A 14,465-nucleotide genomic window follows, 5' to 3' on the forward strand; every position below is an offset into this window, starting at 1 on the left:
TTTAACTGATAGGATCACATCGCATTAAGAAAGCTAAAAGCGTGAAATAGCGCTAAAAAACAACAAAAAACAGCTGCTCAAAATATTACCAGTCATACATATTTATTGTTGCTGGTCTGGATCTATTTCAAATGTAATAACATGACTGATCCAAACTAATTTGATAACAACTTCACTTCGTTTAAGCTTTGTGTTTTTTTTTAAGTTTTTCTTGTTGTTTTTTTTTATTCTTTCCTAGCCCTTACCTCACCACACCACCCACTGACGCTCGTAGTCTGCTGGCTTGAACGGCTGTGACATTGTCAATGATTTTTTTATACAACAAAATTAGGCAACCCATTGTTGACGAAACGATAATTTTACATTCTAGTGATTTCCGCGGAAGTAATATTGAGACATTGCGTTGACGGGTTTGAATGGGTGGTGTCAGAGGTGAGGTGTTGCAAGAAAAAAAAAAGGTATTTTGTATAGGTGACTTAAGGAACTATACTCTTCTAGGATATACTAAAATTTTGTAGATTCCTGTTTAATTAAGTGACTTTAAAAGATGATTTTAATACAACAACGTGGGTCGTGGTGTGGTATGCTCTTGGGACTGTCGTGGCGCTGGTCCCGAGCCCGTACCCAGCCCGCCTCTTTCCCCTGACGTCGTGCAGGAGTTTAGAGCTAACACGTAATTATAATAGTCAACAACAACAACAACAACAACACTCTTTATTTCTGAAGGTGCGTCCGAAACGTGGACTAACCAGACCAAAACGGATGAGTTAAACACAAGATTTACTCTTCTGCAGGTGGCTCAGAAAGTGTTCTTTTTTTGTGCAGGTGACTTTAAAAGAAAGTGTTGTTTTTTTCTTGTGCAGGTAGCTATATAAGAAAGTGTTGTTTTTTTCTTGTGCAAGTAGCTATATAAGAAAGTGTTGTTTTTTTCTTGTACAGGTGACTTTAAAAGAAAGTGTTGTTTTTTTCTTGTGCAGGTGACTTTAAAAGAAAGTGTTGTTTTTTTTCTTGTGCAAGTAGCTTTATAAGAAAGTGTTGTTTTTTTCTTGTGCAGGTGACTTTAAAAGAAAGTGTTGTTTTTTTCTTGTGCAAGTAGCTATATAAGAAAGTGTTTTTTTTTTCTTGTACAGGTGACTTTAAAAGAAAGTGTTGTTTTTTTCTTGTGCAGGTGACTTTATAAGAAAGTGTTGTTTTTTCTTGTGCAAGTAGCTTTATATGAAAGTGTTGTTTTTTTTCTTGTACAAGTAGCTATATAAGAAAGTGTTGTTTTTTTTTGTGTGCAAGTAGCTATATAAGAAAGTGTTTTTTTTTTTCTTGTATAGGTAGCTATATAAGAAAGTGTTGTTTTTTTCTTGTACAAGTAGCTATATAAGAAAGTGTTTTTTTTTTCTTGTACAAGTAGCTATATAAGAAAGTGTTGTTTTTTTTCTTGTACAAGTAGCTATATAAGAAAGTGTTTTTTTCTTGTACAAGTAGCTATATAAGAAAGTGTTGTTTTTTTCTTGTGCAAGTAGCTATATAAGAAAGTGTTGTTTTTTTTCTTGTACAAGTAGCTATATAAGAAAGTGTTGTTTTTTTTTTCTTGTACAAGTAGCTATATAAGAAAGTGTTTTTTTTTCTTGTGTAGGTAGCTATATAAGAAAGTGTTGTTTTTTTCTTGTACAAGTAGCTATATAAGAAAGTGTTGTTTTTTTTTTCTTGTACAAGTAGCTATATAAGAAAGTGTTTTTTTCTTGTACAAGTAGCTATATAAGAAAGTGTTGTTTTTTTCTTGTACAAGTAGCTATATAAGAAAGTGTTGTTTTTTTTCTTGTATAGGTAGCTATATAAGAAAGTGTTGTTTTTTTCTTGTGCAAGTAGCTATATAAGAAAGTGTTGTTTTTTTTTCTTGTATAGGTAGCTATATAAGAAAGTGTTGTTTTTTTCTTGTACAAGTAGCTATATAAGAAAGTGTTGTTTTTTTTCTTGTATAGGTAGCTATATAAGAAAGTGTTGTTTTTTTCTTGTACAAGTAGCTATATAAGAAAGTGTTGTTTTTTTTTCTTGTACAAGTAGCTATATAAGAAAGTGTTGTTTTTTTTCTTGTACAAGTAGCTATATAAGAAAGTGTTTTTTTCTTGTACAAGTAGCTATATAAGAAAGTGTTGTTTTTTTTTCTTGTGTAGGTAGCTATATAAGAAAGTGTTGTTTTTTTTTCTTGTACAAGTAGCTATATAAGAAAGTTTTGTTTTTTTTCTTGTACAAGTAGCTATATAAGAAAGTGTTTTTTTCTTGTACAAGTAGCTATATAAGAAAGTGTTGTTTTTTTTTCTTGTGTAGGTAGCTATATAAGAAAGTGTTGTTTTTTTCTTGTGCAAGTAGCTATATAAGAAAGGGTTGTTGTTTTTCTCTTGTGCAGGTGACTTTAAAAAGTTGTTTCCTTGTTTACCTGGGCAGTGAAATGATTTATTTCCTTTGTTAGTTTCAAACTTGGACGTAACGATTACCGCAGAACATTAACCCTAACCCTAACTTCAGCTAGATCAGTGTTACTGAAACATTTCACACATTCGGAGTATTAAGCGGAACACTTTGCAAATTTTTTTTATAGAGATTAATTAAAGTGGTGGCCTACTATTTAATTATTCCAGTATTCCGTGGAACACCTAATCAGGCCTCGCGGAACACTATAGGGTTCCGCGGAACACAGTTTGGGAAACACTGAGCCAGATGATGTGAACTTTGATATGTCAGTTATAGGTTGTATTTGTACATCTTCTTTTACTCAGTCTTCTAGCTTTGATCATGGTCAGTTATAGGTCACCTGTTACGAAGAAAGGACACACAGTTCGTTTTAGTTTGTTTTGTTTTAGATGTTTCGGCTGTTCTCTCAGAATTTAAGATCATTACATCCAAAGCCCTGACCTCCCGCAGGACGGCGGGCGGGGAATGGCGGAGGACAGGGTTTTGAACCTGGGACCACACTACCAGGCATTGTCCTCTGTGACCGCAAATGGAAGAGGGATTACGCACCAAACACTTTGTATTATTAAAACTTTGGGTACACATGTAGGCCTTCTATTTCGCGAACCCAATATCAATACCATTAATCAACGCCATTAATATAGGCCCCTACGATTATTGTAGCCGTCTGTAAGTCTTAGAGCATTGAGGTTGTACCATGTTATATTCTATCTTATCTTATATAATACAGACGTTACTTCAAAAAAGAAGATGATTACGTCCTACGCCTCATGCATTTAGTCATGCATATTAACCAATGACTTAAATTCTGCCAAGTCACTGGCTAGCTCAGGCAACCCATTCCATGCTCTAATAGCACTAGGGAAGAAGGAGTATTTGTACAAATTTGTCCTAGCATATGGGACGAGGAATGTGCCTTTATCTTTGTGTCTTTCAGAGTATTTTATTAAATTTTGTTTTTGTATATGAAGATTATGGTTCAGCCTATGATTGCTACTTTACTTTTGAGCCTTCTGTCCTGAAGGCTTTCTAAATTTAGTGATTTTACTAAAGGTGTTACTCTAGTCAAATGTGAATATTCGTTTGTTATGAATCTCACTGCTCTATTTTGTGTCTGTTCCAGTTTCTTAATGTTTTCTTGAGTTGAGGGGTCCCAAACGGAGGATGCATATTCTATTATTGGCCTAACCAAAGTTCTAAACGTAACTGAGTCTAGAATCATTTGTTCTCATACACAAAATGAACTATAAGGCGAAACTAGTCGAAAAAAACAAACAAAGAAACTTCTGTTTTAAAATGTGTTTCGGTAAATCTTGCCCGTTCTTAACGAATGGTCTCTTTATCAGGGTTTAGTATAGAGACTGTTACGTGTCCTGGTAAACTATATAGGCCCGTGCTGAGCATTACGAGGTGTACATCTATATTTAGAACACACACAAAAAGATCAACAACTAAATTTTATTTTGTGACACAATCAGAACAGTAACAGGATCTCCTCTCCCCCCCCCCCCCACACCACACACGATGCTCCTCCTGCGACACATTACACTTTTATTATCCTTGTGGGTCACCAAAAGGCTAGTAAAGCCACACAACTAGAAGAGGCTTAACCCTATATTAGATATTATACTAGATACACGATTAGGCAATGTGGCCCTATTGAGTTCACTGTGTGTCTTTTAGTTTCATCTCTTTCCAAGGTCCATGTTGAAAAGCTTTTTAAAGTAAATTAAGTATAGATCTAAATTAAAAAGTTCCCTTTTCAGACCTTGCAATGTATAAGGCAGGTGATGTTGAGGTCATCTATTTCTTTGGCCAATGATTAACAAGTTAAAAACGAGTAGGGTGTCATGTGGCCAACACAACGACCAACCGCTTTTACTTTCCCCACCAATTAAAATCAGAGTTAGTTAAAATCAACCATTTGAGTTGGATGGACTCAGGGCCCTAAAAAATCCCAAAATTCAAAATCCCAGTTTTTATCCAAGATTTGAACCCAAGACCCTAGGTTTATAAGCATAGTGCTTAACCGCTCAGTTCACTGTGTGTCTTATTGGTTCTCTTTTCAGAGTCAAGGATGAAAAGCTTTAATAATGTCTTGAGTCGCTATCCAGCTCCAGATTAACTCCCAACAGAGGATAGTCCAGCTGTAAGCCTAGAATGTATATGTATCTAGCTTTCTTTAGCTTAGCCTTATTGTGGACCCATGGACAGACTCAGGGAAGTGACCAGCAGTGCTATGCTAACAGGGACACCTTTGTACCTGATACTCCTGTAAGTCAAACTTAAGTCATTCAGTTGTGTGTGTGTGTTTCTATACAGTATCACTTCTCTGTGTATCATGCAGTCAGATCTTTTTGATCTGTCAATTGCAACTGTTCTACAATTCATTGAACTGTAGCTTCAACTGAGACCAATTATTATAGAAGGGCTGAACACTTACATTGCAACATGTGGGCAGTTTAGACCAGTAGCTTGTTGTCACATCACAGGTCATGACATTAGACGTGTGACGTGGCAACAAGCTTTTGGTAAAAACTGGCCACAGGCTGCAGCGTCGGAGTTCAGTGTTCAGGCCTTCTATGATTGGTCTTGCTTCTAATGACAAAATAGTTATTTAATAACAATAGATGTAGTGAAAGTAAATTACCTCTTTCAGACCTTGTGATATAAATGGCAGATAATGTAAAGTAAAGGTCATCTGTTTCTATGGCCAACGGTAAACAAGTGTACCATGTGGCCAGCACAGCAACCAACCCCTTTTACATTCCCTAAATATTGTCAGGTACCCATTAGAGTTGGATGGGCATCCTAAAAATTCCAAAATTCAAAATCCCAGTCTTCACCAAGATTTCAACCTGAAACTGCTCGGTTTGGAAGCCAAGCTTTTTACCACTCAGACACCATTCCACCTGTAAAATAAACAAATGTTGGCTTAAGGCACTTTGAGAATTTAACAGACACATTAAAGCTAAAAAAAAAAGGCACTGTACTGTAAAGGCCCTTAGGCCATAACTTTTTAGGTAACAGCACAGCACAGCTTGAAAAGATTATCTGCTGAGCGCAGGGATCTCTGAAGTATTTACCATTCATTTTCAAAAATGTGTCCATCACTTAAAGCTTCTGTCAGTTTTTTATATCTTCTTCTTATAAATAGAAATAGGTAAACTTTAGTAGATGAATGGTTCTGAGGAGTGTGATTTGTGTATGTTCAGAGTCAGCTATCTCATGAGTATAGTAAGAAAAAGATAGGTAGTTTAAACATTCAAACTTCTTGTCAAAGAATTAAAATGTATCTACAATTTCATTATTTCCAGGTTCGATTTGCATTTATGATTTCCATGAGGAAGAAAGACAGTTCTAGTGAGTACTTTGTTCGATAGTGTAGTTTATTCTACTAAATATATTGTTCAATAGTTTTGGATGGCGGCCTGGGCTATTGGTATGCACTTTGGACTGTCATCTCCTGCAGGAGGTTTGGGCTAGGATGTAATAATCGTCATTTTTGAAGGAATGTCTGAAGCTTGTAAAAACAAAAACTTAAGTTAGTTGTAGTAAGTACATTGTTCAGTACTTGATAATTGTAGTAAGTACATTGTTCAGTACTTGATAGTTAGTTGTAGTAAGTACATTGCTCAGTACTTGATAATTCTAGTAAGTACATTGTTCAGTACTTGATAGTTAGTTGTAATAAGAACATTGTTTAGTACTTGATAATTCTAGTAAGTACATTGTTCAGTACTTGATAGTTAATTCTAGTAAGTACATTGTTTGGTACTTGATAGTTGTAGTAAGTACATTGTTCAGTACTTGATAGTTAGTTGTAATAAGAACATTGTTTAGTACTTGATAATTCTAGTAAGTACATTGTTCAGTACTTGATAGTTAATTCTAGTAAGTATATTGTTCAGTACTTGATAATTCTAGTAAGTACATTGTTCAGTACTTGATAGTTAGTTGTAATAAGAACATTGTTCAGTACTTGATAATTCTAGTAAGTACATTGTTCAGTACTTGATAGTTAATTCTAGTAAGTACATTGCTCAGTACTTGATAATTCTAGTAAGTACATTGTTCAGTACTTGATAGTTAGTTGTAATAAGAACATTGTTCAGTACTTGATAGTTAATTCTAGTAAGTACATTGTTCAGTACTTGATAGGTAGTTCTAGTAAGTACATTGTTTAGTACTTGATAATTCTAGTAAGTTCATTGTTCAGTACTTGATAGTTAGATCTAGTAAGTACATTGTTCAGTACTTGATAGTTAGTTCTAGTAAGTACATTGTTCAGTACTTGATAAGTTCTAGTGAATGCATTGTAAGATCTCACATCATCTCTGCTTAGTCCAATGTAAAGAAGTTAATTTCATTTTTAGAGACTACTGACAAAACTAGATGTAGCTGTTTGATCAAGTTTTATATATGTCTACAATGTATTGCATTAGCTCAATAGGTCACTGTCTCCACAGAGGTCATCAACAACTGTGCTCTAATCAACAAAGATGCTCTTCAGAATTACCTGGCCGCAGAATGGGTCGTGGAAAGGATGAACAAAGCTAACAATGGCACTGGCTATATACCAGGAATTAAGATTGGTAAGAGAACAATTCTGGAACTAAAGGCAAACATAGAACAAGATTCTCTTCCCCTATAGTACATGTCATTTAATATCGGGAGCTTATAGGTAGAAGGTCTTTGTTAGGATTTGAACTTTTAACCTTTTGTATTTGAGTGTAAACCAACAGTGAAAAAGTAAAAAAAGTTTCCCTTTCAGACCTTGCAATCTATAGGGCAGATGATCTTAAGGCTGCCTGGTCGTGCGGTTTGCGCGCTGGACTGTCGTTCAGATTTATCAATGGTCCCGGGTTCAAACCCTGCCCGCTCCCATCCCCCGTCGTCCTGCGGGAGGTTTGGACTAGGAAGTAATTATCTTCAAACTCTGAAGGAACATCCGAAACATGTAAAACATTTACAAACATCTGTTTCTTTGGCAGGGTGTTATTTGGCCAGCACAACAACCAACCGCATTTACTTTCCCCAACTTAAGTTAGGTACCCATTACAGTTGGGTGGACTCAGGGTAGCCCTAAGAATCCTGAAATTAAAAAATCCCAGTCTTCACCAAGATTCGAACCCAGAACCCCAGGTTTGGAAGCCAAGGGCTTAACCACTAAGCCACCATGCCCCCTAAACAATAATTAAGTTGTGTACAAACTTAAAACATAGTTTGTGTCTCTTGATCTGTTGTAAACTTTTCAAACCAAGTTCATTTTTATAATTCCATTGTTATTATTATTGCAGGATTTGATGTCCTTGACGACTGTCAGTCTCCAGAAGCAGCATCAAGAAATGCCTTGACATTTGTGGAAGGATGGTTGCCATCATGGCTGAAGAACTGCACCAAGCCCACAAACTCAATCAATATAGGTCAGCCTATTATATAATCAAAGACGAGTGCCCATCATATGACTAGACTTAAATATTTAAACAGACTATATGCAGACACTGCTTAACATGAAACAACCAACTCAGGACTTGCCAACTCTATTCCTAATAACGTGATACTTTAATGAATGTACTAAATGACAGCCAAATACTTTATGATTGGCATCACTAAACATCTATCTGTAACCGATGTACTCCACTTGAACTGGACTCGCTGTCTTGTCTTGAACATGGCTGAACTCTACTGTCACAGCCTGACCTCATTCTGGACTCTGTACCGGACTGACTTTACTGTTGATTAAATCAGCGTGAGTCTGACATCCCGACCTAAATTAATCACAGAAAATGATAGTCCTGATCCCATGACCATATCATTGGTCATTTACACGTGAAGAGTTCATATTTCTTCTTCTTCTTCTTCTAGCCAGCTTAATTGCTGCTGAGCTGTGAGCTCTTTTGCAGACTGTGCCAAGGAAAAAAAGTGTGCTGTTTTCTTCAGTTGTTCAGCACTGCCATACAGGGTGATTGGTTATGTTGGGCTGTAGTGGAAGTAGGGTCTGCCTAAGGTGGATTAGGGAGGGGCATTCAAAGAGGATATGGTTTACGGTTTCAAAGGGGTGGGCGCAGCGTCTACAAAGGGGGAGTTGTGTGGAGTTTATTTTGTTCAGATGGTAATTTAATAGTGGTGTGTGTCCTGTTCTTAGTTGGAAGATTGTAGATTGTTCTTTGCGGGGGAGGAAAGAAGAGTTCATACCAGCACTGTCCATTGTTATTTGACACAATTGACTGCTAAGCAGCATGCTGACCTGTGTTATCTTATCTTATATAATACAGACGTTACTTCAAAAAAAGAAGATGATTACGTCATAGGCGTAATGCATTCAGTCATGCATATTAACCAATGACTTAAATTCTGTTACATGTGTCAGCTGATCACACACACATTCTACTCCTACTTGTGTGGCCACTACAGTTGTAACAATCATTTTTCCTTCCTTGTATTTTTTGTTATTAAGATTTTTTGTTACTAGATAAACTTATTGAATTTCTTTTTTTTTTTCCTTCAGGGATCATTGGGCCTTCCAGAAGCACCTCAGCCTTGAGAGTGGCTTCTCTTTTGAGAGACATAAATGTGACCATAATAAGCTATGCTGCCACCAATGCTGACCTGACCAAAACTACTTACCCAACATTTCTGCGCACAGTGCCATCAGATGTGGATCAAATGACTGTTAGTTGAGTTATGTCTCAGAAAATCTTAACATAAGAATTGTGATATTCTTATCTTATCTTATAAAATACAGATGGTACTTCAAAAAAGAAGAGGATTAATTCCTACGCGTGTCACTAGGTCAATCTAGTCATGCATAATTAATCAATGACTTTAACTCTGCCAAGTCACTGGTTGTCAATCTAGTCATGCATATTAATCAATGACTTTAACTCTGCCAAGTCACTGGTTGTCAATCTAGTCATGCATAATTAATCAATGACTTTAACTCTGCCAAGTCACTGGCTGTCAATCTAGTCATGCATATTAATCAATGACTTTAACTCTGCCAAGTCACTGGCTGTCAATCTAGTCATGCATGTTAATCAATGACTTTAACTCTGCCAAGTCACTGGCTGTCAATCTAGTCATGCATATTAATCAATGACTTTAACTCTGCCAAGTCACTGGCTGTCAATCTAGTCATGCATATTAATCAATGACTTTAACTCTGCCAAGTCACTGGCTGTCAATCTAGTCATGCATAATTAATCAATGACTTTAACTCTGCCAAGTCACTGGCTGTCAATCTAGTCATGCATATTAATCAATGACTTTAACTCTGCCAAGTCACTGGTTGACTTGGGCAACCCCTTCCATGCTTAAATGGCTCTAGGGAAAAAGGAGTATTCGTACAAATTTGTCCTTTCGTATGGAACAAGGAATGTACCTTTATCCTAGTGTCTTTCTGAGTATTTTATTAAGTTTTGTTTTTGTATTTGATAATTATGGTTCAGTGTTTCATAAATAATTACTACTTACTTTTAAGTCTTCTATCCTGAATGATTTCACTAAAGGTGTTACTCTAATCAAATGTGAATATTTTGTTTGTTCTAGTTTCTTAATGTTTTCTTGAGTTGAGGGGTCCCAAACAGAGGATGCATATTCTATTACTGGCCTAACCAAGGTTAAGTTATTTAGTGTTAATGACTGGAAAATAAATCCATCAAAAAAAAAAATACTTTTATGATATTGAAGGTAGGTAGGGGAGGGAATCAAGTACTTTCTAAAGTGCACTTTTGTAACGACCATTTACATTAATGGGTAGGTCTATGGCTACATCTTTTTTATTATATTTAAATATAATTTTGATTTCACTCCAAGATGATTGCAAGTTTGATGAAACAGTTGAACTGGACCTTTGTGGTCATAGCTCATAAATCCAATGAGTACGGTACATCAGGAGCCAAGCTGTTGAGAGCTAAGTCAGAGGAACTCGGTATCTGTGTGCAGGATGTACTACCAATCATCGACTTCAATCACAACTCAGATTTTACTAAATCACTCATCTCCCTGCTTTTGGTATGATCTAAGTAATAAAATGCAATCTTATACTTTAAACTCTAATGGTTCAGACTCTTCAGAAGAAAGGAATACAGAGTGTATCTAACAAAATTAGCAGTCAGTAGATTTTATTTTCTTAAACACAAAAAAAATATTTATACATTTCTTCAGATAATTTTATGTACATTCATTTTAATAATTCATGGAGTTAACCCTTTCAGATGTTGTGATCCATATCTATGGGCATAGAGGATTTAAAGCTCATTTGTTTCTATAGCTGACAGATAGCAAGGGTCTTATTTAACCGGCACAACAACCAACTGCTTTTACTTCCCCAGCGTACATCCGTTAGAGTTGGGTAGACACAGCGGCGTCCTAAAACTCCAGAATGGAATCCCAGACTTCACCGGGATTAAAACTCTAGACCCCTCATTCCAGAAGCCAAGCTCTTCACCACTCAGCCACCCCATACTAGTCCATATTAGGGCTCAAAATAGAAATCTAAAGAATATCGAGAAAAAAAAACTATAGATTTGAAAGAAAAAATCAAAAGCAATTTTACTATAAACATGCTGAGAAGCGCAGAACATAATACTATTTTATGAAACCATTTTTTGTTTGCTTTCAGCAATCAAAGGGCATCTCATTGGCACTGGTTTTTATTGGCAGTCGAGATGATGCAGAGAACCTGATGTTTATGATCAACAATATGGCACCTCAGAATAGGATTAACAAATTTGGTCTCCACGTCATTTTATCCGATAGTGCCAACACAGATGACACCATATATAAGGACAAAGAGTATGGATACGGCACATTCTCAGTGGCTACGTCTGCTATAATTCTACAGGATGTGCTGTCTGACTTACAGGCAAAGTTTAGGTAATTCTTCTCTCTTTGTCGATGGTAACTGAATCTAAGTAACAGATTGATATGACTGCGCACTTTGGAACTCACATTAGTGTGTAACTGACATTACAAGACAGTTGGCTTTATGGAGTGCATTACAGTCTTCCAAAAAATAAAAATAATAAGCAAGAAAAGTAAAAAAAAAAAGTTCCCCTTTTCAGACCTTACGATCTGTAGGGCGGATGATGTAAAGGTCATCTGTTTCTCTGGCCTACAGTTAATGAGGGTGTCATGTGGCCAGCACAACGACCTACTGGCTTTACTTTTCCCAAACAAATCTCAGGTACCCAGTAGAGTCGGAGATGCCCAAAGATTCCAAAAATTAAAAATCCCAGCCTTTACCAGGTTCAAACCCTGGACCCCCAGTTCAGCCAAGCGCTTTATTGCTCAGCCACTGGGCCTACCAATAAGTAAGTAAATGTGAAATCCAGGGAAAACTTTTCGACCAAAATTTTAGCCATCTTCTCTCCCCTTTTCTACCTCCAACTAAGTTTGTCTTGTGGGAAAATGTTTAAAAGGGAAAGAAAATGTTTGGAATAAAAGTCAAATGTATCATATGTTCGTTGATTTTTGTGGTAGGCATTCTGTAAGTTCTTAGTAGAATGTCTAAAGAGAGGTGGTCCATTCTATCATGTTGTTCAGACAGTTTTTCTTTGGATGACCCTTTCTTGTTGCTCCGTTCACTTAATTTTGATAGATAACTTTTGAAAGTGATTCCTGTCTTACAGTATGATCCAGTCAGGTCTGATTTGTTTGATTTGGTCTATACACAGTTTTTTTGCCAGTCCGAGTGTTGACTTGTAAAAGTACTAAGAACTCATTTTTTTTCTTTTCATGGCAGTGGAGTCTATTTCACCTTCACATATCCTTTAGTCTGTCTAACCCTTGGAGCACCACACAAGATCTGTTGACCATTTTTCTCCATTTCTCTCTATTTTTGCTTTGGATAGAATCTCTTTCAATGGCAGGCCTGTCCATTCTTCTATGCTGTCTTCCTATTGCTTTCTCTATCTGCCTCTTTTTTTTGGTACCCTGAAGGATATGATATGGTCATAGAGTCTAAGGTTGTTTTTTTAACAATAGTTAGCAGGTCATCATAATGTCCAATTGCTTTATTAATCCTGTTTCTAACCTCTTCATTTGTGATGTGGTCTTTGTAAGTGATACCTTGCACCTTTCTGTAGCATATCAATTCCATTGTTGGAATATTCCTCTCTATATCTGCAGTCGGTTTCCAAGATTTGCAAGCATATAAGAACGTGGCCATGACCAGGGAATGCATAAGTCTGAATTTAGTGTTGAGGACTATGTCTTTGTTTTTTCAAGATTGTTTTGAGTTCTGCAAGTGCTACTGTGTATTTAATACTTTTGGTTTGGTTCCTTCATCTAAGACAATAGCTTTGATGTATTTAAATCTACTGACACTTGTCAGCTTTTTTGCCTCCAATACTGATGTCCCTGTTGGCCATTGGCCTATTTATCACTCATTAAATCCTTGAGCTATTTTTGACCAGTCTTGTAAGAGCCACCATGTTTCTCAAGGGTTATTAAATTGAACTAGTTAAAAATGTCCACTTTAATCAATGTCTCCTGCGCTTGCCAAATTGGTTTTTGACAACTAACAATGACGTTAAACATTACTAATAGACTAATATCTTTTAAGACTTGCTTATTTATTTTTTAATATTGATGTAGATCTAGTCATAAATTTTTATTTTTAATTCAGTGTTTTTTTGTTAAGTACAAAAGCTACCAAATTTATTCTGTTGTCTTTCTCCTAAGGAAAACATTCATGGGTTAATATTTCACTAATTTGCTTTATTTAATAAATGCTTCATTCTCTTTCTTCCAGGCGTGTGAGAGAGAAATCAGAAAATCACAAACTAATTCAAGAATTTATTGATGACTTCCCAAAAGAAGAGCTCTTTGCTGATAACCATCACAACGCATTCATTCCGATGACCATCCATGCCATATTTGCTCTGGTGGAGGCTTTCAAGACAAAGTATACACAGCTGTGTGGTGGGGCTGGCAACTTGTGCAAGACTTTGGTTAGTAAAAGTACTTCTAATTTAAAGTCATTCAAATCAAAATTTTTTCTTTTGTATCCTACAGCTGAATTGTAATTTTGTTTAAATAGTCTTTTATTAAGTCTAAAATTATTCTGGGTATATAGTTTAAAAATAAACAGCATTTCTCTTTTTATAAAGAAAATAGAAAAATTGTTTTGGATGTTCCTTCAGAATCGGAGACTATTATATCCTAGCTCTATCTTGCAGGACAATGGGGATGACAAAGGGAGGATTCGAACCCAGGCACTTAGAGAGGACAGTCAAGAGCACATGCCACACAACCAGTCAGCCTTCCTTATGACTAGATTATGACTAGAACCAGATTACTCAAAGGAATTTAGTTCCCTCATTCTGTATAGATTAGACTTTGCGATGGAAGCCATTGTATATTTTGTTATTATTCTTGATTTCTTTTTATTTAGAATATTATCAGCTCTGCAAGGCATCATGGTTTTATTAAGTTTATTATTTGATTGGGATTTTTCTTTTATTTTTAAATCTGCAATGTTGAGCAGAAGAGGCTCTACAGACGCAAAGAATTGACTGAACTGTGTTTTCAGTGCTACTGATCTCTCTTCTTTAGTCATGGCTGCCTGGGTGTATGGTATGTGCTCCAGGCCTTTGTCACAATGGTCCTGAGTTCAAATCCAGCCTGCTGCCTTTCCCTGTGTCCAGGGGGTCTGGGCTGGGATATAATACTTTTCATTTACAAAGGCATGTCTAAAATGCATAAAAGAAATGTATGATTATAACTATGCATGTTTATATTTATTGCTTACTGTTTGCTTTACAGCTAGACTCCTTACAGTTGGGTGAACTTGATCTTGTGAGTTCTGCGGCCAATGTCAAGGTCCAATACAAAGACATGGATCCTAACATTCCGCCCAATTGGTTTAGGACAAACAATTACGTCGTCAGTTTTGATGCTGATGGAAACATGAAGCAGACGAATCAAGATCCTTTATATACAGTTTACCAATATCAGGAGAAGGTAACTCATTTTACTTCCATACAATGATCTAC

The 14,465-nt window shown here is 36.2% G+C and overlaps 1 protein-coding gene across 3 annotated transcripts in view; it reads left to right on the plus strand.

The window, feature by feature from the left end:
- LOC106056127 (uncharacterized) overlaps window positions 1–14,465 on the plus strand; it is a 38,580-nt gene that overhangs the window by 14,286 nt on the left and 9,829 nt on the right. For 2 of the 3 annotated variants that reach the window (XM_056026471.1, XM_056026470.1), the window contains exons 2-10: window positions 4,533–4,737; window positions 5,781–5,826; window positions 6,933–7,058; window positions 7,764–7,889; window positions 8,975–9,138; window positions 10,282–10,479; window positions 11,090–11,343; window positions 13,223–13,421; window positions 14,236–14,433. In XM_056026471.1, coding sequence (XP_055882446.1) covers window positions 4,624–4,737; window positions 5,781–5,826; window positions 6,933–7,058; window positions 7,764–7,889; window positions 8,975–9,138; window positions 10,282–10,479; window positions 11,090–11,343; window positions 13,223–13,421; window positions 14,236–14,433 — 1,425 coding nt within the window. In that variant the 5' untranslated portion in view covers window positions 4,533–4,623. Of the gene's footprint in view, window positions 1–436; window positions 459–4,532; window positions 4,738–5,780; window positions 5,827–6,932; window positions 7,059–7,763; window positions 7,890–8,974; window positions 9,139–10,281; window positions 10,480–11,089; window positions 11,344–13,222; window positions 13,422–14,235; window positions 14,434–14,465 lie in introns of those variants that run through there. The other variant, XM_056026472.1, reaches the window with a different exon arrangement.

Source organism: Biomphalaria glabrata, chromosome 4 (assembly GCF_947242115.1).
Source record: "Biomphalaria glabrata chromosome 4, xgBioGlab47.1, whole genome shotgun sequence".
In the NCBI taxonomy this organism is placed as follows: Eukaryota; Metazoa; Mollusca; class Gastropoda; family Planorbidae; genus Biomphalaria; species Biomphalaria glabrata.